This window comes from Epargyreus clarus, unplaced genomic scaffold (assembly GCF_041222505.1).
Source record: "Epargyreus clarus isolate Ecla_fem2 unplaced genomic scaffold, WU_Ecla_fem_2.2 ptg000029l, whole genome shotgun sequence".
Taxonomy (NCBI): Eukaryota; Metazoa; Arthropoda; class Insecta; order Lepidoptera; family Hesperiidae; genus Epargyreus; species Epargyreus clarus.
This window is the reverse complement of record NW_027332235.1, coordinates 4,634,631-4,661,852: the sequence shown is the minus strand read 5'-3', so window position 1 is coordinate 4,661,852 and position 27,222 is coordinate 4,634,631. Positions and strand designations below refer to the sequence as shown.

Sequence of the window (27,222 nt, the reverse complement as noted above, 5' to 3'; positions counted from 1 at the left end):
GTGCACAGTCGTCTTTATGTTAAGTAGTATAAAGATGCTAGATTGATATCAAAGCAGTGATAACCTAGTGTTTGGCAACTTGAAAACTTAAACGGGGAGTTCGTTGTTGAAATCCGAGGCAACCAATTGAGATTATTCAAAGTTAGGTATTTACGCATTGGAAATTAATGATATGGTTTTTATTTTAAGGAAAGAAATATTCGGAAAGAGAAGCGTTGCTATCCCTAAGGACTTTGTTAAAGTTTTATCTTCCTTCCCACACACTTCAAACCAGAACAAATCAGCGTTTACACTAGTGTTATGAGAAAGAAATAGGTATCAAGGTGGCTTCGGAGTTAAACTACGAAGAGTTCGACTCCTGAATATTCGGGTTATAAGGAACTGTTTGTTTTAAAGAAATGTTTCCGAAAACTTTGTCAAATCTTATATGTTTGGCCAATATTTAAGAAATTTCAGTTAACATGGCTACAAGCAGAGCAATCCTTTCACTACAGGGTTATGACGTAACATCATGAGCCAGCGAGAGCCAGTTTGATGCTGTACCCTTTAAGCCAATAATAAATCTATGTTGAAACTCAATGTAATAGATTGATATGACTACCCGTTATTAATAATTTGTGCTTTTGAAATTTATGTTTACTAAAGACTGAAAGTTAGCAAATTTTTGGAAATTGACAACATTCTATCTTTAGTAGGCAACGCAATAGATAAATTTAAACCGGGTATATACTATTCGTCAAATAGTTTTCTCGACATTGCCAGTACACTATAGAAAATAGGTAATAAGTGTTTTTTTCAAATACAGACAAATATTTTTTTGTCTTAACATTTCTAAATACATATTATCTTCAATATTAAAATTATATTATAATAAAAATACTATTTATAAATAATATCAATAATATTTATGTTTTTTGTACTGATAAAACAAGTGTATTTATTATCTATGTAGGTTAGTAACACCTAAACAGATAAACAATACACTTCATAGCTGTCAAATTTGACATTGACACGTTACAATAGCTTGTTATAATAACGTTTATTTTGCTTTATATAGAAGTCCTATTCTATAGATGTTACCATAGATTAGTAAAGATATCTACTTCACCGCCTTGAAATTGAATGAAGCCAAAAACGGCTTATTAGTAAGTTCTTTTTTTGAATTCTTGACAAATAAAAACATTTTTAGAGAAAATTTACGAATAAATAACTAATACTGCGTAATTTACATAATAAATAAATCAGTATTTCAAATATTTTAGGGACATTTTAGGACGGATACGTGGCAAAACTTTTTTACGCAACTATTTAAATTCTCAAAGCTGGGTACATTTTTTTGTTAGGAGTGAGTAATCTTTACTAATCTATGGTTGTTACAGATATATGTGGGTGGCAGTGAACTCATACATGGTATGGAGCTGGACTATATGCTCGTCGATACATATATAAAATGTGGGGTAACTGCGCAAAAAATAAAACAAATTATAATTTAAAAATTCAATGATACTTTATAATAACAGTATGACGAATTTAATATCGTTAGGTATTTACTAAACCTTTGTGAGGCAAAAAACTGAATAAACATTACGAATTGTCAATAATAGAAACAAACGTTAATTTGATATTTCGTTTAATTACGTGCAAATACTTTTAAAGAATTTGAATCGTATATTTTCCTTTATGGAAAGAAAATTGCGTTTTAAAATAGTAATAACAAAACAACTTTAATTAATGACACTATATTACGTTGTAATTCGAAGATTTCAAGTATTGCAAAATTATAGAATAGGTTTTCTTTTATTGATAGTTACTGGTTCCCGTCATTATTAATCAACCTATCCTATTTTCACCTATCAAAAGTCGGAATTTGACAATGTACAGTCGGCAAACATTGACAAATTTTGATATTTTACAAGAAATAATTCGGATAGAATAAATTATAATAATGAGCGTTTCACAAATGGAACTTTAATTTTAAAAAATGTACGTAGTAGGTACCTATATTTAACGATGTAAGTCGTGATAGCCTAGTGGTTGAAATTCGACCTCTTGATCGGAAGTCCGAGGTTTGACGCCATTTAATTATCACTTGATTGAACGGTGAAGGAAAGCATCGTAAAGAACCTGTACACCTGAGTTTTATAACAATTCGCACTTACCCGTCTCAGTGGACTATGGCCTAAGCCCCTGTAACACTAAGGAGGCTCGTGCCCAGCAGTGGGGCAATAACGGGACGACGTAGATATAGACCTTTTTAACAAAACTTGAAAAACTGAAGCTCGTTGGGACTGAAATTGTCCACTTGGTTGAAAACTGAAGTTCATATTTTTTTTAACAAAACGAGATAAAATCTGGCACGTTTATTCGTTAGCCGAAATCTAGGTCGAGAGCGTGTAAGTGCTAAAATGCACTCAGAACTTTAAATGGTTAGTTAATTTAATAAAACTGTGTCTACTAAATCCATTTCAAGTTACAAGGAAAATGCTCTCAAAAAATTAATATAATTTTATTAAATGTTAACAAATTTGTTTATTGTATAGCACTTTGATATTTCTATTTAATTTTATTGTTACGAAGTCACATCATATTTAGGGTTCCATGACCAAAGGGGACCCTATAACTCAGATTCCATTGTCTGTCCGTCTGTCACTGAATTATGTTTCTTGAATAAATACATTTGACATTACACACCGTCAGATTGCCGCTACAGAAGAAATATTAAAAATTAAATTACTTAATTACAGGGGATTCTTATGCACGAAATCTGTCTTTTCAAAATAGGGAACCTAATTCTGTAAATATTGAATTTTGCTAGATCAGTAATCGAACCCGTAACTACTACGCCACTCGGACCGTCAACATGAACTAAACTGGAAAGAATACATTTTCTGTACTTTAATCAAAATGAACGGACACCCTTTATTCACATTCGCTTTCTCATTCTTCGCGGATTCCATTGTACGCGAAGATGACCTAAATCTTAGAATTGTTGAGAAAACAGCATAATTATTATTGCGAGTAACATCATTTTGTGCAGTGAAAGTAGCTACCGAGCATGAGCATACCTCACAGTTATCATAATATATAGTGCAGTAAAATATATTTTTATTTAGACCGTTTAAAAATCAATAGGTCCTTGGCTAAGGGAGATCTATGAGAGATCAAGCCTAAGGAGCGATCGTGCTGTACTAAGTTGGGTCTTGTACATGAGATACTAATATATGTCTACGGCTTTGCCCGCATTGTCCTTATTTTCCAAGGTAAGAGTATCTTATATGTGGGCCTAATTTCATTCAAATCCATTCTGCCGTTTTAACATGAAAGAATAACAAACATACATCCATCCTCACAAACTTTTGGATTTGTTTTAACAGTTATAAGAGTTAAGATGCTTAGAAAATGTCAATAGTGTGATTCAGGATCGTATGGCGCCATCGACTTGCGAGATACCGTCACAAATTATTTATTCCTACATACCATATACGCAAAATGTGTAGGTAGTACACATACTACAAAATATCAAACAATATGTCCTTATAAACCTGTTCGTGAATGAACTGGCTGACTTACTTGGCATTTCATTAATAATACAAAAATCAAAATAAACTTGCCGTTCACTTTTCGAAAGTAAATAACATTAAAATACATAGTTAATGTTAAATAAGAATCATGTTAATATTATGTTATGTTATGTTAAAATTGCGTAATCACAAACCCGCTTTGTATGTATTTGTCAAGAAATGCGCCAAAAACTTCCTCTTATCATAAAAGTGGGTAATTAGCTACGCAAATAGGTATTACCTGCGTTATCTTTTATCTTAACACATTACGTTATGAGAATGACATATAGTATCAAAGTACAAATCACGAATTACTAGGAAAAATTACATGAGATGTTTATTTCTCATTATGGTAATTGAATGAGCATGGGATTTGGAAGACTTATGGGATTTATGAGCTTATTTCGAGCTCCAGTTTTGCTTTTCCTCAATTTGCTGTAATATTGTACTAATAGTGTTCATAGTTTCCTCGTCTTCTTTCTAAATATTGCACTGTTTTTAACTCATATTAGACACGCTGTTATCCACCACATCGTTATCCAACGAAATATATTGAGCGCCGACTTTAGAAATATGTATTAAAACAACATTTATTTGAATTATTTTTTACTTTGTAGTGACATAGAAGTCGGTTGTATTCATATTTAAATTTTTTTAATGAAACTGTACGAGTAGATAATTGAATTAAACCACAAAGATATCTTTTACTTTATGTTTTATTATTTTTCTGGGTTGGTGTTGATTTCAGCGTCGGGTTATAGAACAACGTATGGAAGCGGTCACTACAGCCGTAGATCCCGTAGATAAATCTTCCTGATAAGTCTAGTGAATTTTGTTTGTGATCTTGCATCTTAATTATGAAACTTTACCCGTACTCAAACATTTTAGTCGGTTTCATAATTAACATTGACAATCAGGCATTTCTCGGGGTTAACCTTGAAAACGATTAGATCACAATTTTCGCAACCGATTTCTTAACTTTTTCTAACGTTAGTCATAGCGAATATTGTAGGAAAACTACAATTTTTGATCATAAATAATAACTTTTTTTATATTATCATACACACTATACACTAACACACAAATATCAAATTCATAATTTTGTCGGGCCAGAATCGAACCCGGACCCCACCGAGTTTTAGACCGGTACGGTGACCGCTCCGCCACGCGGGTCGTCAAATTATACGAATGTCGTACGAATTTAACATATTTTAACTGTGTTAAGTATATCGTAAAATTATTATTTATGATAAGGAAATTCCTAACTAACTTCGATAATTTCAAGGTCTCTTAAAATATGTCGAGTATCTTGAAACTTGTACAATTTGAAATAAAAAAATATAGACTGATGATAAAAATGAAAATGTAACTTGGTCCAGGAACATTAGACTTATTCAGGATTGTAAGAAATCGTATTTTCCCGATTTTCAGGAAAACTGACAAAAACCCTAATATATACTAAAACTATATACTATACTGTATACTAAAACCTTCCTTATAAGTTATCCTCTCAAAAAGTCAAAACTACAACCAAATTGGATCAAGTCTCTGAGAAAATCGGACATACATACAAACATACATAAATAACGGTCGAATGCGGAACCTAGTTTTGTAAAGTCGGTTAAAATAAATGTTTTTCTAACGTCATACATCAAAGCGCATCTATTTGTCGTTGAAGAAACCAACGAGGAAGCAATTGTTTTGTTTTCTTATTTTAATTGCACTTATTTGCACAATAATGAGAAATCAAGTGATTAAGAACATTATTCATTCCTACATTGCGTTTAAAGATTTATTTATATAAATTCTACATGACTATACGCTGTAACAACTAGTTAGTATTTTGTATTTTTTATGAAAGTAGAAAATATTTGTTAAAATGACTAAAAATAAATAATAAAATATAATCACGTCTACAAGAGTGGTGACGCATTTGTGATTTTTTTTTATAATAAAAGAGTAGCAGACGAGCAAACAGTAGGTGGCTACTGCCGCCCATGGACATCTGTAATCAACCCCAGATAGGATTAGGTATTCCTACCTGAGGTCAGCCACAGATGCGCCGTTACCCTTGAGGACTAAGCTGGTAGGCCTCGGAAAAGTGTGTCTCCCTTACCACACCCTTCAAACCGGAACACAGCAGCGCCTAACACTGCTGTTATTAGGTAGAAATAGGTGTAGCGGTGGTGCCGCCGGAGTCGAACTACAAAGGGTTCTACCACCTTCAAAGTGATTGACTTCGGGTTGAACTCCGGTTCTATATAGACCTGGTTACAAATTTTCATAAGCGGCAGTAATCACTTATAGCCCGCGTGAAACTGCTAGTCCGCTTTGAATATAGAAATGAATCGCGTCGCCATAGCAAATTGTATGACTAAACTTGCTCGCAACAACATCAGAGCGGACTAGCAGTTTGGCGCGGACTATACCATCAGATAGACTGTATGCTCGTCTACTTCAGGCAATATTACGTAAAGCGTCCTCTTGTAGTTCGTTTTTTTAATATTTAAGCCCTTAAAAGCTATTTTTGGCATATTAAAAAATATTATCAAATATAGGTACGAGTAGGTTTGCAAACAAAAGCAAATATATCTTATCTGAAAGATATAGGTATACTTGGTAGACTTGGTGTAATAATATCACACTTATTTTAAGTACAATAACATTATCGACTGTGTATCTTTATAAAACCAATATAACATTGGAACAGACGAAATAAATTCTTAACCGTAATAAAATTGCAAAAATCGTTTTAAATTATTGATAACGTAACGGAAACTAAATGTAGGTATTTAAATATATAATTTAAATGAAGGCCGTTATTTAGTCTTATCAGTACTCGAAAATACAAACGGGACAAATAATACCACATCACGTAGCAAAAAAATACCGTAGAAATTGATATTAAGTGAAAGAAGTTTTCGTTCAAACTTCACATTGTACAACAAAAGAAAATAATTCCTTTGATAAAACTCTTAAAGGGTATTCTTGTATATAGGTACTATGTTTTTGTATACATTTAAGAGACGAATATTAGATATTCTGCTTTGATATAACAACAGCTTACTTAAAACGGTATAATGCATAGAAGAAACGGTCCCGTTACGATATACGAAGATACAGAATAAACCGTATTAAAAAACGACTTACCTCCGAAGTCTCCGTATAGGTTTCTCCATGCTCGTCTTCGTACGTAATGTTGATGTTGGCTACCGTGTAGGTATCCAACGGCTTCTCATCCCCCGGGCTGTACCTCACCGACTCCAGCTCGCTGCCTGGCGCGATCGCATCACTATGACACCCCACGATACTGACGACCCACCCGAACGCCGTCAGTCTAGAAACCAACTCCTCAACACGCATTTTGATATCATTCGATACACTAACACTGTAAAAACTTTGAAGTCAGTGCACTGTGTCTACACATTCGGCTATCGCGGTCTCGCTTGCACAACGCGACTCGTTTCGAACGCTCGCACGTACGGTGTGACGATTGCGAAAAATCGACAAGATTTTATCACACGCGCTATCGGTTAACGAAAACACGGATTTAATTAAGAACGAAACGCCTTATCGTTATCACTTGCGAACGCTTTCGCTTTTGAATTTCCTTATTTATTAAACTTATGTGTCAATTGCCAAAAGTCTACGTTGCGAATGGTAGTTTTCGTCACGAAATCTTGAACGCAGCTGCCATCCGCATCTTTTTTCGTTATTGTCTCATGAGTTCGAAGTCAACTGCCGCCCCATACCCTGTCAGGAACTTGGCTGCGGCGTGCGACTGAAACAATAGAGACATCCAGTTACAATTTATATCGTGTCATCTTACAACGATCGTTTGTTACGACACGTACGGTTGTACGTTTTATCGAGTGGATAATTAAATGTTATTGTTAGGTAATCGCGCTTCCTTTGTTTTGATCGGTGTGACAGAGATGTGGTAATGGTTATCTAAGTTATTGTATTGAAACAGATCTAACGATATATTATTTGAATTTACATATAATAAGGGTAGCCTAGTGGTTGAAACTCGGGTTCTCAATCGAGGAGTCAGAAGTTCGAATTTCAGGCTAGGCAATTTTCAAAATAACGCATAGTGGGTTGATTGTAGTTAGAAATTTGCAGTCACTTGCTATAATAATGAAGAAAAAATGAGGAAAGCTATATAACTTATTTAAAAAAAGTTTTGGTGTCTATGAATTCGTACTTGCTCAGCGCGGTGGACTACGAGTGCGATTTAAATCCCGCTTAGTCAAAGAGAAGACCTGTTCAGAAATGAGACAGTAATGGGTTGACGATGAACCTTAAGAGCCTTAATTATGTCTCAAATAATTTATTATCATCTCTTCGGCGCTCTTCGTTTCTCGCCGGCTATGAACAAAGTCCTTAACATCAATGCGATATTTTTATCACTTACACATCCTCTTTACAAATTGTATTAAATTTCAAAGGCCCACAGCAAGTGCAAGTAAATAAACAAATTTTCAATTTTATCGCAATTGTAAATTTTACAACTAGAAGAATTGGGTACATGAGTTATCAATTAAAGCAGGTTGGTGACGTCATATAACACAAATTTGCTAAGTCTTTAAGACTTAAAGATAAGTGAACACTAGCGTACTAGTTATAATAACTTTTATATAATGAAACTTAAAAAAAATAAAGTTAAGGTACGTAGCGTTATATTTTGACTGAGTCACCTGTTTCTCTACTTATACATATAAAATTAAAACTATAAAATTAAATATATACACCGCCATCTATTATTGCATTGAACTAGTTGTAAATTACTAAAATACGCTTCGGTAATTAATTAAAAATAAATAAATCGGCAATTGTTTAAAATTGTAATCTTGTTTAGATACTTCGAGTTCCTACTTTGAAAGGTTGGGAATCGCTGCAAGAGAACATGACAACGATATCACAATTAGATGGGCAGAGGGTTTAAACCCAATAGGTGGATACGGGTTTAAACCGGGTATTTTGGGTGAAATAGGGTTTAAACCCAAATAAATACCCAAACAGCGGGTGTAAACTATTGTCATTCATATTTTTATTTTCTTCGTGTAATATCATTTTTAAAATAATATTGTAAACAATTCACTAAATATGCACTCTAAAAGCACATATTTCATTTAACTACGCTGTTATAGTCCATTCGGATGTGTTACATTTGGGTTGCAATTTTCGAAGACCCAATTTTATTTTATAGATGTCAATGATTAGTGTAAAGGGCTTAGTGTACAGTCCTAATTTGTGGAGTCCCAACTGTTGTCCCTCAGCCGCCATCTTGAAAAAAGGGGCACAAAGCGTTTTTACGCTCTACCAGGCAAACTATTTGTCGCACAGAAATTTAGTAAGAACAATTATGGTTTCAAATTGATTTATCTATAATTTTAGTTCTATAACTTTTTGTCGTTAAACCAAAAATAACAAAGATAATAACAATAATAGATTAAACTTTGGAAGACTTTTTTTTACTTTTTTCTACTTAATTTACAGAAAATGACATTGAAATATTTTGATAGAGGAGTTTTTATAGTCCGGTCAATTTAGACATAAAAATAGTAATCAAATAACATAAAGCTAAATTTCCGTAGAGACCTTGGGTTTACCATCACAAGTAAAGTTCCAAAAGTCCTCATCGATGTGTGTGTCGGCACTTATTCGGGGCAAACGTCAAAATTTTCGGGTTTCTGAATTTTTCTCGAAAACGGTAAATTTTATCGAAAAGTACCTTGGACCAAAGTTGTAGCACTTAAAATTTTCTATAAAATAATGTTTATATTTTTTTTCTTAAAGCTATAATTATTAAGATATTACGTAAGAATTACATTTTACATTATATGCCCATATTCTCACACCGCCTGTGCAATACGAGAGGTATATTTATTTGTTTTAGTTGTGCGCTATTTGTTTCGTTAAACAAATAATAATTAAAAAGATAATAAAAATAGATGAACCCCTAAAAATGTAATATTTAAAAATGTAAAAAACATTAGAAATACAGTAAAAATCTATAGTATATCTATGAAATAAACATTTGAACTATTTTAAAAGCTTTGTGTAGATTTTATTAACTCATTTTATAAACACCCATATAAATACCCAGTGGGAGGAAATAAACGGGTATTTATTGGGTTTAAACCCTGCACAGGGTTTAAACCGGGTTCTTTGCCCATCTCTAATCACAATCCCTTTTTTAACACGCTTTTGTTGTCGCTTGGGTTGTACGTTTGTATGTATGTATGTAACAGTAACGGAATCTTTGAGCCCGATTTTTATCCACTTTGAACGTTCAGTTTAATTCAAAATTTTAAAGAATTATCAAAAACCGATGACAATACGCGATTTTAATAATTTTGTACCATTGTCCTTATCAACATCCTCAGGATTAACGATTTTCGAGGGGAGAGAAAGCGCCTTATGGAGCGTACAGGCAAAGTTACTAGATTGATTTTTAGCTATGAGAAATAATAATGTTATTTAGAAGAGTGGCAAGTGGCGACTGCCTCCCGCGACATGTTACCAACTCATATAAAACAAGAGTTCTACGTGAAGTCCATAGATTAGAAAAGATTACTCACTCCTTACAAGAAAATGTACCCAGTTTTGAGAATTGAAATAGTTGCGTATACAAGTTTTGCCACGTCTCCGTGCTAAAATGTCCCTAAAATATTTGAAAAAATTATTTATTTATTACGTAAATTACGCAGTATTAGTTATTTTTTCGTAAATTTTCTCTAAAAGTGATTTTATTTGTCAAGAATTCAAAAAAAAAATCTTACTAAAATAAGCCGTTTGTGGCTTCATTCAATTTCAAGGCGGCGAAGTATCTTTACTAATCTATGGTGAAGTCGATCACAGATGCATTGCGACTCTCTAAGGCTAAGATGGACGCCTCATATGTAAGTTAGCCAGCATACACACCCATTTTTAAAAACGCAAGAATTATTTTACGCTAGAAATAAGTGTGGTGGTGGTACCATAGTGGTTCTACCACCTAATGAAATGTGTTCTCGAACTCTAAGACATAAGACTAAACTAGGTTACATTTTAAAATCGTAAAACAATAAAAGCGATTTCTAGTATGCGTTCGAGATAAGTAAATAAACATATCGGTCGTTGACCTAGGTCGATGACCGACCGCGATCTGTCTTATAAAATCTTACTTCCAATGAGATTTCCACCAAATCGATAATACAATCAATAGGAATTCAGAACGGAGAAGAATAAAATCTTTATTTTTTTAAAACATAAAAGTGCAATTCATTTGACCATGAGTGGTCGCCGGCGCCCATTGACGTCCATTAATAAACCTCAGATATGATAATAGTCCTTTCTGAGGTTGGCTACGGCCATTTACACAAGGAAGTTGAAGGTGATAGAACCCTTTGTGGTTCGACTCCGGCGGCACCACCGTCACCTATTTCTGCCTCATAATAGCAGTGTTAGGCACGGCTGTAAGGGAGACATACTTTTCCGAGGTGTTCCAGCTTAGTCCTAGGGGTAGCGGCGCATCTGTGGCAGACCTCAGGTAGGAATATATAATCCTATCTGGTGTTGATAACAGATGTCCATGGGCGGCAGTAGCCACTTACCATCAGGTGGGCTGCATACTCGTCTGCTATTATAAAAAAAAAAAAACTTCTGAGTACAATACATAATACTGCAGAAATGTGTGAGACTTCACGTTCTTAATCTATACAGACATCACGATGTTACTTTACACTATCCATTAGTGGCAGTCACGACTACAAGATTATGTTTTAGTGACTTTTAGGACATTCTACATACCTACACTACAAATTTGAATACATATCACCTTACGTATGTCCTGACTAGTTAATATTCTAAAAAATAAAATAACTTTTTTTGGATACATTCCCAATGCATTCATATTGAGACTTTTTATAGCAAGTTTTATTTAACGATATATGTTTGTGATACAATTTAAAATTTATTTATTTTTTATTGAATTGCAGTGAATGTTTTCACGTTTTGTATCACGTGAACCATAAGCGACTTTTATTACCCAATACCACATAGCAACAACCATGGCAACTTAAAAGTGCGATTTATTAACGTTCTCTGTATGTAATTCTTTTTACCCGTTTATCCTAAACCTTTTTTTTATATATTACGAGACCCTACCACACCACAAAATTAAAACGAACCTTTTTATTTTGTGACCATACCCTTAAAACCAGAACACAGCAGCGTTTAACACTGCTGTTGATAGGCATAAATAGGAGTGGCGTTGGTACTGCCGGAGTCATACCACAGAGGGTTCTTCCACGTTATAAATATATTTACGATTTCATATTGCATTTTTCATTGAACGTATATTAATAGCAAATAAAGCTAACGTTAAGAATTTTAATTGCACAATAAAATTAAGAGATATTATTTTTAAAATAGTTCTACTGATCTCTGCACAATATCAAAGCGATATATAAACGTTTTCTTATCAACAAGTACGCATAACTATTACACAAAGGAACATTCATATTAAGTACTTAATGCTAGAAAAGAAAATATTTTTATTATTACAGTTTTAATCTACTGTAAGTCTAATATTTATGTATAGACTTCCTACTGTGATTTATCTACAAATTACTTTTAAAATGAGTCTTATTCCACTAAGATAGGAAATCTACTTCTTTTACAATCGCTTACTTACCCATTTGTAGAACAAATAAATGCAATGCCACATACAAGAATACTTCCGTACTAACGATTAACTGTCTGCGTAAAAATAACAGTTATATAAGGGATAATTCTTATCTGTGTTCCTTGTTTGAATTGTATTCGATTTTACGTAAATTGTATAATGTATTAGCTAAACCTTGCAAGGGATTTTTTGTTACGGAACAGATAAGTAATGATGTTTACGTTGCAGTGTGATAATTGATAATTACTTGTTAAATAGTGACTCGTAATGAGAGATTATTTTTACGAGTTTTCTTCTACAATTGAATTACCATTTATCCTATTCCGAAAATCGCTCAGAGGTTTTTGTTGAACTTACACACAATCACATAGGAAATACAGATTCTATAAGAAAGTTTTGTATAGTTGATTTTGAAGAAAAAATCCCTTTTATCCGTCCTGAAAGTTCTATTTCGTAAAAGTTAAAAATAACTTAGTTACTACGTGAATACAGTTTAGTACAAAATGACAAATACTGTTACAAATACAATATAACACATAACACAACATAGGTACATTGTTTTCTTGACTTACTTTTTAGGATTATTTGAATATTTTTTTGCTGTTGTGTTGAAATACTATCTAAAAAAATCCCATACTACGATAATAATATACACTAAAGTACGTGATTACCCAAGAGATTTACTTCCAAAAGTCTTTTCCCTCGAGAAATATACCAACGAAATTAGTTACGCAAAAACTTTACTTCTCTCCGTGGAAATAAATACGAATACACCATATTAATAACCTGCGCCTAACTTACACTTGCCCGTTTTTAATTCTCATTTTGACTAGAACGTTATTATAAAAGCAAAAAATCCATTTTCTTAAAAATTAGGCTTTTCCTTTAGTTTGTTATTTATCATTACATCTCAGAATTTGATCCTTATAAGCGACACTATCCGATAGTGGGATAATACATTTTTTTAATGAACTCGTTCGACTCCCGGCTAGGGAAATATATTTAAAAAAAATCGAATGATGCAGTTTTCGTTTTCATTAAAATCGGCCCGTAACTTATTTTCGCATTTTCGCTAATCCTTATAGTTTCGGATTTGCCCTGTGGCCCATTTGAAAAATTCATCCTGTATACTAACGCTCTAACATTGCCCTCCACAGTCAGGTACAAAGATAGCAAGCCGTGATCGTTAAAATGGCAAAATCATAGATTAGTAAAGATTACTCACTCCTAACAAGAAAATGTAACCAGTTTGGACAATTGAAATAGCTGCGTAAAAAAGTTTTGCCACGTCACCGTGCTAAAATTTCCCTAAAATATTTGAAATACTTATTTATTTATTATGTAAATTATGCAGTATTAGTTATTTATGCGTAAATTTTCTCTAAAAATGTTTTTATTTGTCAAGAATTAAAAAAAAGAACTTAGTAATAAGCCGTTTGTGGCTTCATTCAATTTTAAATATACAATAGGTTAAAATAAACAAGAAACAACTATTGTTAAACGGAATAGGTTATTAATATTGAAACAATAGCGTGTTAGTTGTGGTTAACATTAAATATGAGTATTTGCTACGGTGAATAACCTTTAACACGGTAAGCGTTAACATTTATGTACATGTAACTGACCTACTTGAAAGAATTATTGATAGTAGGTATATTTTTAACTGTTGGTGGTATTTATGAGATCAACATTTATAGGGTTCCCTACCCACAGGGTAAATACGGAACCCTATTACTAAGACTCCGCTGCCTGTCTGTCACAGGATCTATCTCTGAAATAATAATAGATACACACTTGAAGTTTTTGCAGAACATGTATAATGGCTACTATAACAAATATTAAAAATAAAAACAAATGAAAATTTATTGGTACGGAACCCTACATGTGCAAGTTCGACTCGCACTTGGCTAATTATTTTATATAATATGTATAATCCTAGCATTAAGACAGACGGGCTACCTGATGAAAAGTTGTTACCGACTCCTATCAACATTTGCAACACCTGAGGAGTCATCAATACATGGCCGGCTTTGGAGAAGAGCTCTTTTAGCACCTTAGGTGCAGCTAAATATTGTGAAGCGCCAATCGAAAATATTCATCTTTGAGCGTCTAATAAAAATATCATTAAAGTATTATATATAACATTTCTTAATGTACTTCATGTTATCTTAGTCTAAACGTAATTTTCGCAGTTATTTATCGATTTTAGTATAATTTTAACGAAAATCATTTAAATGAAACTTATTTAGTATTAATTTAACACAGAACTTAACGAACCTGATTTTTCAAGTTTATGCTTCTAAGTGAATAAAAAGAAAAAACACAAAGATACAAAAGTATAATTTAATATAGAGGTCCATATAATATAGTGAAGAAAAAGTAACAACATATGTTTCCGGCGATAAATAAAAATATTAGGGCTATACATGATTTACTATGCGTGTGGTATATTCAGGGGTAAATTAAAATGAATTATGGTACCGTGACTTTGTAACATTGGACAAGGTTTAGGTTTGTCCTTGGGTTATATAATAACAGTATAACAGGTAATATTATGTAACCGTACAAAACCTTCTATACTGAAAATGGTTCACGAATTATTTAAAGTGATAAAGAAAAAATAACTGCATAATGTTATGACGTCATAACTTATGTTATTTAAATATTTCATTTGCGTAAGTAATATATTCGAACGGTTCTAGAAGTGAATACTTACGTATAAATTTGCTACGTTTAATTAATTTGGACGTAGTTATGCATAATGGATCCACCCCACAAACCCGTTTTTTGTTACTATCACAAATGGCATCTGTAGTGCGATTCTGTGCAATTTGTATGAAATGGTAGACTGTGGTGTTGCTGGTTTTCTTGACAACATCTGTCCATCGGGTCGGTGATCTTTGCAACGCTTTCCAGCCACTTGACCAACGACTATCAACTTCTCTAAGTTGTATGTCTCGTCGTGCCACGTGACCGAAGAATTTCAGAATAATGGAATTTTAACTGGGATTAACTACAGTTCGTTTGTTACGACAAATCTTACTTCTTGTAGGTAGAACGTTAGATCTGTAAGTTCACCACGCTGGTCTAATGATTAAAGAACACATCCTCTGTTAAAATCATAGAGAACTTTACTTTAGTTTAAAATCATGTAGTCGTTTTCTATGAAAAGCGTACAAAAACACTTATTATAAATGTTTTAAGGTCACAAGGCAAATTTAATAGTTCAGATTCCGTGCGTGCGGTACCTTTACAAGGTTTTAGTAACCTTGACTTACTCCTGTCCTTCAGAATACCAAATTGGAACAACCACGGCTATTAACTACTGTAACAATTATATTTTTAATTTCAGGACAATTCATTTTTGATATCCCAAATGAGGATGTAGTTACAATTGTTATTATTGAAGAAATGTAGCTAATTTCAAACGTAAACTCTATTTTAGTACCTATTAGAAAATATTATATAATTTACCAGAAACGCAGCAAGATTAATTTCTGAAGTATTATAGAACAGAGTCAGACAGTTCTATATTTCCTATTTAAAACAAAACGTATGGTTACCCTACCGACAACTTGTTTAAAGACTTTTAGGCGGATAGGAAACAAAACGTTTAGGCGAATCAAATTAGCTCAAATACCATTTACATGAATACCATCACTGATATTTGAATACCTCATACAGAAATATGCGTACCAGGTTATCATTTATAAAGTTCGCATAAGGGCCTGTAAACGTCCATTTTGTTTACGTTTTCGTTGTTTTTTTTTCAAGTGGCGACTGCAGTGCAATAAACCATCACAGAAGCGAAAAGACCTACAGAATCCCCCCATACTTTCTAGTTCTGAGAATTAATTTAGAAAAATATACAAAAGATTGAAACTTAGTCCCCAAGGGTCACATTACATGTTTTATTTAATTGAAGTCATCTATTTATTTACTATTATTTATCTATTTGCAATTAATTAACACCATTTATATTCCGTAGAACATTAGGTAAGCACGTGGGAGACACATACCTACCATTTCATAAATTTAAAATTGTAACAAAATCGTCTAAAAGTCATTTAGCAACTAGGTTAATGTGTAAATAATATTTAATAGACCATTTTAAAAACAAAAAGTATTACATAGTTTAGTAAGACACGGAAGACCGAAATGTCTCCACTTATATGTTTGTGTACAATTTGTCAATATACTTAATTATTTCTATTTCTTAACCATTTCTACCTATACATATAGTTTCCACGAAAACAATGTATAGGACTAACATAAGGTTTTCACTACAACAATATTATTTTGAAGTTATGGTCCCCCAGTGGTGTGAGACACGATCTCTCCGGAGAGTCGATCTAGGGATTTGAGGTTCAAAAAATCGAAGGTACATGTCCGGGCATGTACCTCCGATTTGTCGAAATTACAAGGTGTTTGTAAAAGGCGAAGGAAAACATCGTGAGAAGGCACACTACTGACTGAAACCAATTCGCAATTGTTTAGCACGGTAGACTGTAGCCTAAACGTCTCTCAGGAGAAGAGTTCCGTGTCCATCACTGTACAGTTACTGTCTTGATGTTTAGTTTGAAGAAAGAGTAACTGATGGGACTTCCGGGATGGTTGACGGACAAGGTTAACGTAACCATGACCGAGGACCGTCCTTGCTATAACTTGGGCCATCAAATTTTTAGGTATAGTGATGTGCTTTAGTAGTTAGTAGTAGTATTTGTCGGTAATTCTCGCAAATAAAATATCGACTGGTAAGATGATATACCTACTTTTGTCACGAAATTAGGATAGCAAATTAAATGAAAACAAAGCGCTTTTGTATGATTGAAATAGTAAATGAGTTTGCAGTCCACCTGATGATGATGATGATGATTGAAATGATAAATGATCACTGCCGCCAATGAACACCTGTAATCAACTCCATATAGAACAGGGCTTGAACCTGAAACCAAACACAGATGCACTGCCTGAGGACTAAGAAAGTCGCCTCATGTAAGTCAACCGACATTCATACCCTTCCTGCTAAACTGTTAAAAATTAATTGTGGCCGTGGTACCTCCCCAGTCAAGCAACTGATTCAACCACAAATAGCTGACATAAATCGTTCTACGCATCAAAAACATTCGACCTTACACAAAACCATCGATACCGTAACTAGAACACCCCTACCCATTTCATTTCCCCTAGCGTGCCAGCTATCGTGAAGTTCAGACCATTACCCGAAGGCTATGAACTTGGACCTTAATGGTAGTGGCAATGACAATGCAACCCAACCCTGGACTGTTACGTCAATGCTAAACATGTTATTCTTATTAGTGTTTTGTTTCTCTTTAATGTGTTACTTAAATAGCTTGTTTAGATAAGGAATGTAATCCGAAATCGCATTTGTTTGCCACTCACAAAGTATACATAGCGAGCAAAAGGCAAATTAAATTGAAGTAATTTAAACACAATATGTTTATTTTAATATGGTATTATGGAGGTGGTAGAACCCGTTTGGTGGTAGAACCTTTGAAAAAAAAATTGATGGAACAAAAAACCAAGATAAAAGTTTTGAAGTCAAAAATAAATTACACTAAATTCTGCAATTAAACCCTTCAAAGTACTGATTTTAATTTGCAACCCTTTATATTCCACTGATGAAGCAAAGGCCTCTACAACTCAAGCAACCTCGAAGCGTACTTTAACATCCGTCTCCAATGCAAAATTACGCATCAAACACAACCTTTAAAGTAGATACAATCTCCCTAAAGCGTTGATTTCCCCTACACCGCCTGAACTTCAGACGGCATTGCGAAGGGCGCGAACTTGGACCTTAATGTCCGGCGTGGCAATGACAGCGACCAACCCTGAAGCCACGATCCATCATACGTTATCGTTAAATCTACCAGAATTCTGCCACAAATGGATCCGATTTACCCATCAGACCTTGACGCGTCGGTTGAAGGATTTTCGCTTTTATAATTGTATTCTTTACGTATTGTTATCGTTTTCTTTTCTTTTGAATTTATTATTGGAGGTACAGTTTACGGCATTCAACTTATATTTAATCTTTTTGGTTCACAATAAGCTTTGTTGTGACTATTCGCTAGGAGTTTCAATAAGTCGGAAAAGTTTGGGTATGAAAAGAAGCAATGTTAGCGTGGTAATATTAACTTGAACCTCGCACACCCAGGGTTCGGAGTTCGATCGCAGACACGCATTTCTGATTTTTCGAAGTTATTTGCGTATAAAGTCACGTGATATACCGGTGAAGGGAAAATTGAAAGAGTGTAATAGAAAAAAATAAACACTCAAAGATGTGTGAGATTTACAAATTCGCTATGGGCCCACGCTATGGACTATTACCAAATTCCCTTTGACTCTGAGAGGAGACTCGAGTGCAGCAGTGCGTCAGTAATGAGTCAACTTGTTACCAAAATTGCAGCATCCACAATTAGTTTACCCATCATTTCTACCATCAGCCAGTCAGAACGGGAGGCTACTTATCGGGATTGATGGTACAAAAACGTATCGGGACGTTTTAGTACCACAAATCACAAAGCGAAATGGAGTGAAGAAGGTTTTATTTGATTGTTCATTCATCTTCAATATATCTGCACTATTTAGGAACGAAGTAAAGTGGGCACTGGTTGAATCGGTAGCACACGAATTTCGCACACGCTGAAGGTATAACTTTTTTGGAGCGTGCTAATAAACGCGGATCGAGAAGTGTATCGGCATAATTAAACTTCGATAGAATGAGACTATCACAAAGATTAATACGCAATATAACACTGAGATAGTCATTACAAGCTGTTACGAAAATGCAGCAACGAGCTCTGCAAACAACGGAAACATATCCAACGGTTCCCGCAAAACCACAATTAGTTATTTTCCCATCATTTCTACCATCAGTCAGTCAGAACGGGAGGCGACTTCCCGATACGTTTTTGTGCTACCAATCACAGAGCGAAATGGAGCGCAGAAGGTTTTAATTGATTGTTTTTGCTCTGCGGCCATTGAGCTGTTTCCGCGCTGAAAAACTCAATCCGATTCGTATTTGTTGACTTAATTCAATATTGATCTTTCTAGCTTGTTTATTATTCTCGAATCATTGAGATGATGCGTAAAAGGAATTTATCGCTTAATTACATTCTTATCGGTCAATTCGGAGGTTAATGTCTAAATGCTCTATTAGTTCTAAGCGGCGTTAAGAATGTTTTGCTATATTATTTTATTTAATCAGTAATACCCTATTCACTTGGCCCTAGTCGTTTGAATCCAAGGAGTCCGGAGTCGGAATCAACCTACATATCTCAAAATTATCGATTTTTTGCGCGTATTACCTACCACTTGCTTTAATGGTGAAAGAATACATCGTGTGAAAGACTTTCTTCAGTTTTGTAAAAAAGCGTGGTGGATTATGGCCTTGGCTTTGGCCTAGGTACATTTACCTAATTAGAATGAGAGGATCGTGGTTGTTTTGATCTAAATGTTCTCACTATGAAAGGAGCCCCGTAGCCACTTGAGATAGAAATTATTGATGAATATTATGAAGATTTAGGTAGTAAATACCTACTATTGAACGTCCACTTTTGAGCACGTAGGTACAAACTATTCAGACGTCATCGTAGAAAAAACTCAATCCGCTTTTATTGTTCACTGAAGACGTCATTTTATCCGAAATTGATTTTTTTGTTATATTAACATTGGATTTCCATTACTTTTACAGTTCTACGTTTTTTACATTTTAGGAGGCAACTAGTTTCATACTAGGCGCAGCGATCACCATACCTCTGACCTGACGGCTTCGGGTTTAATCTCCAATCGACAGATCTACATGATGAATTTAAATTGAACAGGAGGTGGTAGAACCCTTTGTGGTTCGACTCCGGCGGCACCACCGCCACACTTATTTCTGCCTGAAAACAGCAGTGTTAAGCGCTGCCGTGTTGTGGTTTGAAGAGTGTGGTAAGGAAGACATACTTTTCCGAGGCGTTCCAGCTTAGTCCTCAGGGGTAGCGGCTCATCTGTGGCTGACCGGAGGTACGGATATCTAATCCTAAGCGCTGTTTTATGTACTATGCCTATTGCCTATATTGAAAATTCATAAAAAAAAGCAAACGTCAAAGACCAGTGTCGACAAAGTTACTAAATGAAAGAGTCCTTCAATATTAGTTTCGTAATACCCATAATTGTTTTGTAATTGTATGCAACTAACGTCCATTGTCACGACTGCAGTTTATTTTTTAATTACCTTCCTCTCTGAACACGTTCATTGGTTTTTCTGTTTCTTTATTTGTAAATGTTGATTTTTGTACGATTCTAATAGCAAACAAGAATGTAGTTCATCTGATGGTAGGTGGTAGGTTCATGAAGGTGGTAGAACCTTTTGTAGTTCCACTCCGGCGGCACCGCCGGCACACCTATTTCTGCCTTAAAACAGTAGTGTTAAGCGCTGATGTGTTCTGGTTTGAAGGGTGTGATAAGGGAGACATACTTTTCCGAAGCGTTCCAGCTTAGTCCTCAGGGGTAGCGGCGCATCTGCGGAGGTACGAATATCTAATACTTTCTGGAGTCGATTACAGATGTCCATGAGCGGCAGTAGCCACTTACCATCAGGTGGTCTGCATGCTCGTCTGCTACTCCATATTTAAAAAAAGGTGTACGATGAATTGTATATAGACATCTGTGATCAACTCCAATATCGATCAACTCAAATATAGAATAGGTTCTACCAGAAACCGTTGCCCCTCTTGACAACTGAGATGGTCGCCTCATCACTCAAAATCCACAATCTTCCATCAAAATGCAGAAATAGTTCATGCTACAAATGACACAATGTCACTTATATTTTTTTTTCACAGCAATACTTCTAGAGCGTGAAAAACGATGAAAAAACTATTGTAAAGCTTTTTCTAATAAGTTTTAAAAATATTTAAAATCATTTATCAAAAACATGCAAAAAACCGTATAACGTAGTCTTCGATCATACAGTTTCCTAAAGTAATCGAGAAAATTCTTAAACAAAATACAAGCACCAATTATATTACCCGCTAGTGACAGGTTGAACCTTGCTCACCGGTTTTACAAAGGCATTGTTATCGTAGAAAACCAGTTTTACACGGAAGTTGTAAAATTCGTGTAAATTACACGACAAAGGATTCATCGTTATAAGATAAACTCAATAAATGAAGTTAAGTTACATGATAAAACATATTTCCGTGTCTTTTATTTCTTATTGCATACAAGCTTTTATGCCAACATGGCAGACGTCCCAAGATGGCGGACAAATTATTTTTTTTCTACATAATAAGGAATATAAGGATATCAAATGGAAGGATTTTCTATGATAACGATAAACAAAATGATGTTAAAGAAGATTTTTAAACCTCTTTTTTAATAATTTGAATGAATGGACGTAGCCAACGGGTAAGCAGTTCACCTAATAAATGGCCATGTTACAGTTGATATATTTTCACGAAGGAAGTCCTATGTACAAGCCGTTGCTAGAGAAACTAATAGATACTAGATATTTATTTCTGTTCAGTGTGTTGCCATAAACGCAAAGGTGGGCAGCGTTCACATAAACTTACGGATAACGCGAACCCATATTGCAGCGAACATCCTGCCATAGACCATATAATAAATAGAAATTCTTCGTATCATGCAGACCTAGACACAAATACTATTATCAGAAAAATATAGCGCTTACCTTTATTTACTGGTAATTCTGTGATCACAAAAATGCTGCATTTTGGGCTTATAATGCATCTATGATTGGCTTAAACATTTAATAAGATTTTAACATACAATTTAATCACATTAATTTAATTTACAGTTCATTAAAAATTATAGATCGATTTTTGATTCATTGATTCCCGTTTGTATCTACAGCAGCAGCAGCAGCATAAATGTTTTTTTTTATTAATAGCAATTTAAGTGGCAATATTTAATTTATTTCTAGTAACAAAAGAAAACATAAGAATTAAAGATAATAGTTAATATCGTTGAAGCATCTCATAATAGAGTTTATATTTCTTTATTAGGTAAAATACAAAAGTGATGGTATTTTTAGGAAAAAAACAAAAAATATGGTAGAATCTAAAAGTTATGTTATATTGAGGAAAAATAAGATAGTTGTGATCTCAATCGACATACGGAAAATCTCTATCTAATCTAAGATTCGCCGTGTCTATTAGATATTAGTTCTATAACCCTGTCACAATGCATATCCTTTCATTCTATTCACAATGAACCACCATTTTGGTCCAGTACGTTGGATGCATGCGTAACATATGAATGGAACCGAACGAGGTGTATGTATGGACTATTATAAATGTTTCACAGTAGTTTGCATGTAAATATGGTACAACAATAGACGTCGACTAACACACATTCATATGTATTACAATTATAATATAAACTAAAATATTATACAAAAGCAAGACTTTTGAACACGATTTACGTAAAAAATGCAATCAAGTTATCCCTATCCATTGCTTTTTAGAGGACATTGTTTTATAATAAGTCGCCAACCAGCATTCACTTCAGCTGATGATAAGTAACTATTGCCGCACATAGGCATCTGTAATCAACTCCAGATAAGATTACATTCCTACCTGAGGTTGGCAGCAAATGCGCTGCCAATCCTAAGGACTAACGTAATAGAACCCATCGAACATCATCGACGATCAATTACTGTCCCATTATTTATTTATTTATTTAATTTTTGAAACACCTGAAACTAAGGGTTACAAGGGCGGACTTAATACCTAATGGCATTCTCTGCCTGTCATCCCTGGGCGATGGCGACAGTATGTGGTGTGGACAGTTATTTCGCACGGAGCTGAGATTTACAAATTTCGAAAAATATCCTTTTATAACCTTTTTTTCTGTCATCGTCAAATTACTTACATCATGGAGTTCCGAAGCAATGGCATAATGGGTACGGTTGAGAACTATATAATTATAAATAGTCTACCAAGCAGCCCTAATAGACTTGCATAGCGGTTAGTAATTGAGCTAATCTTGCAATTAGTAAGAATGCGGATAAAGACAGGACATACACTCTGGTGTCGGAAATCCTTCGGTTCCGATCATTTGTAGTACGGTCACTAAGAAGTCTTCACAAGACAGTGATCAATTACATGACCTTTAGATGTTTTTAAACGATGCAAAGGTTAGTCTGTGGTATTTAAGAGTACTCCGGAATGTAATTTCGGGCATGAAATCATAGCCATTTATACTGAAGGGCTTTTCGGACGTTTTATTCGAAGTATTTGAAGACATCGATAAAGGTCTATTGATGCCACAAGCTTAAATTACCCGTATGAAGTTAACTACAGTTTGAAATAGGGAAAAAAGATAACGTTTTTGTATTTATGTAACTCTATATAGGTAGTATACATTAATTGTTTATTTCCCATGCAGACAATGTCATAAATTTAAAACTAGTTAGTTAAACCTATTCAAAAAACGTAATAATTAAAGAACAAATTAACTGCGGGCCTACTAAAAACTGGGTTAAAAAACTTTTTTTACACTATAAGTTGAACAAAGCAGGAAGAAGAGTATAAAGAAAAAACTTATATAAATACCCCATTGTTAACGAATTCGTTTCCATCTATTTCACCTTCACGGCATTTTGCTACTCCAAAACTATGAACTGATAGTTTTGAAATTTTGGAAACAAGAGTGCGTAGCAAATTTGCGAAGTTTTCTAACCTTGTAGCCAAAGACTTAGGTCAAGGCGATACGACCATTAAACAGAGCGAATAACTTTGTTTGTGATGTCGACGAATCGTAAATAATACGATAGTAACTCTTTCCTTTACTAAAAAAGAATAGTATGCAGCATAAATAAAAGCTGTTGTGTTCTGGTTTAAAGGGTGTAGTAAGGGAGACGTACTTTTCCAAGGCATCTTAGTCCTCAGGGTAGCGGCGCATCTGTGATCTTACGAGTAGGTGGGAATCAAATCTTATTTGAGGTTTAATACAAATTTCCATGGACAGCATAACCATTTAGCATCAAGTAGATTGCAATATGTATAAAGAATATTAAGAGTAGTCGAATCGTTCCTTTTCAAGTAGTTGACCCACAGATGCAAGGGCTCTTCTAATTTAATTTTTCTTAGAATCTGTCTGAGGAGCAAATTGGAATTCTTCTTAAAAGTGAATATAAACCCCTTCAAACCCAAATGCGGTCGCAAACGTAAAAGGTAGGGAGTTCCAAGCTCTTAATAACACTTACGGATAAACTTGTTTACTCCGAGGATCGCATGCCGCTAATTACTTAACCGATCGATAATTGTTCCGTTTGTCGGAACGTGTTCAACTTATCACGTCGATGTAACGCGAGCGTTACGTACCTAGTGTAACGCTTGAAGATTTTTTTTGTATAATTAGCTATATAAAAATATATGTAACAAGCTAGTTTTTGTTTCGAAAATATCAGGTGGACGTTGAAAGTATAAATTGGCCTATTTCTAGGCAAGCGTCCCTTTGTAATACCATATCCTTGCTTTCCACCAGAATTTTGAAAAAATCCCACTCAAATCCATGTCTCACTGAAATCCACGAAAAAGTTCAAGAATGATTTATATTTTTATACTTAGCTTCTTGTACACCTTAATTTCATAATCTTTACTAACCCATAAATAAACACTTAACGGGAAGTAAAATCTCCAGGAAGTAACATTTCAATGACAATCTAGAACGTTTTGGGATACATGCATAATTTAATTCCATGGCGGCAAAAACTACTGCCGGAGAATTAGTTTTTGTGTTCTTATAGTACCAAAATATTTCTTACGTTTAGTTTTGTCATGCCAAAATACAGAATTTCACGGTTTTTGTTAAGTAATACGGAATTAACATAAAGTTTTCGGGGGACTGTTATTCTACAAGGAGACTCGTGTCCAACGCTACGACTCTAGTTTTATTTAGACTTTGTCAGATATAAGTCTTCATACACATATTAAGTTCTCATATTACGCATATTACCCGAGCAACCTTCAAAATAAAAAAAAATTCAAAGGTATGTGAAGTCTACCAATAAGCACTTGGCCAGCGTGGACTATGGCCTATTTTTTCTCATTCTGAGACCCCGTGTCCAGTAGGACAATAATGGGTTGACAAGTATTTCTATTACGTTTAGTACGATTATATTAACTAAACACCGATAGTCAAAGACTAGTTTATAAAATAAAGATATTTGTGATGATAGGGTCTGTTTTTTTACGTCACATACCTTTTGCCATACCTTTTCACAACATAAGGATTGTATCCTTATTATCACTACTAAGTGATAGAAGCATAAGAAGTATTATTCAGCTGTCATAATTTATCATAATGATATCGACAATCGAATACAGTGCGGAAAATATTTGCCCCAATTCAACATTTTGACAAAACCTATAAAAACAAGCTTAACTTTTTGTAGCTCAAAATAAACTGCTACAAAAACAGAATGACGTAGTTAATCTATAATACATACAAATTTAAGCAATGTAGAAATTCAAATGTACTTAACCGATTGCTTTATAAATTGACTGACTCATTACTTGTCGGTAGGTGTATTAGAATGAATTAACGTAAATACGCAGTTATACAATACCTACAACAATATTGTGAATTAAATATAGAGGTAAAAAGAAAATGAAAATAAATTATCTGTCAAAAATTCCCTTCCTTAAGGTCCGTTCATTTAAGCACCCACGTAGCCATGAAACGTTAGTAATGTTTTATATTTATAAATCGGTTATTAATAAATGTACTTTTACATTAGTTACATTTAGTTTTTAAATGTAAATTTTGGAATGCGAGTAAAACATCAAACCTGAACCTCGAATTTCCATATCACGAATCACGCTTGGATTTTGTTTATTTAGATTTTTTAAAATTTATTTAGGTAAAGAAACAGTTACAAATCAATATATAATACATATAGATAGAATTCATACAAAGTAGATAGCTGTGAACCAGAACTGTTAACCACAGTTTACTATAATATTAATTAAAAGTTAATTCAATTGAAAATGAAGGCAGTTTTTTTATAAAAAACAAATTATTCTATGGTATTATTTACACTGAAATCTTACTGTAGCACTACCATGAGTTGGCATAGAAACGCCACTATAGAAATTGTAAATAGAAAACTATTGTCATTTTGCTAGTGAATAACATAACCACTATCGTTTCGGTATTTCTTGACAACGTCTGTCAAATTAATGACTCATGGGACCGAATTTCTATGGCTATTCGAATAGATCATAATGACATTCGCTAGCGATTTGATTTCGATAGGTTTTTTACGTATCGAGTTACGCCACTACGGATTTTAGTTCTACGAGTAACCACCAGAGGCGCTGTACAATTTTTCATACATTTATTTTACGCAGTCGCTAGCGAGTAATACTTTTGTAAACTCATGATTGTGCTACTGTACCTTTTAATAATAGTGTTTGCAATAATGATTTTTTGAAAGTTCCAGGACAGTTATTTATAATATCTATATGGTTGAAGTTACTACTATAGGTATTAATTAATTGATACATTGGAGAACGTTTACCAGCATTAGTCCGACATTTTACAGTAGCAAATAAATGTTGTTCCCTACAAATATGATGATAATTTGGTGTTCTATAGCATATTTTAGAGATAAGAGGTATACGATAATTTTCAAAAAAGCTTTTTAGAGGTCCGCGCTCAAAGCGTAAAAAATGACTAATTACTAATGATTTTCTTTTTAAATAAGTTCATCTTAAGATGAAGATTCATCTTAAGATGAACTTAACTCGTTACATAAACCTCTCCAAGCTTGGCATTACACCACGAAGGTCGATGCCCTTCGAAAAATTCTATCTTCATACTCAAGTGCTTTGACAAAGAGAGCTTTGTGCATTGGTAACTTTCTTTGATCAAGTTTTACGGAGATACGGGCGGGAAGATTAAACTTTGTAAGTCTTTGAAAACTACAGTGAATCTTGTGGCAATACCTAT

At 34.0% G+C, this 27,222-nt stretch overlaps 1 protein-coding gene across 1 annotated transcript in view; it reads right to left on the bottom strand.

The window, feature by feature from the left end:
• LOC140754432 (E3 ubiquitin-protein ligase goliath) overlaps nucleotides 1–27,222 on the bottom strand; it is a 117,390-nt gene that overhangs the window by 46,369 nt on the left and 43,799 nt on the right. Inside the window, exon 2 of the mRNA XM_073089440.1 lies at nucleotides 6,711–7,341. Coding sequence (XP_072945541.1) covers nucleotides 6,711–6,923 — 213 coding nt within the window. The 5' untranslated portion in view covers nucleotides 6,924–7,341. The remainder of the gene's footprint in view (nucleotides 1–6,710; nucleotides 7,342–27,222) is intronic.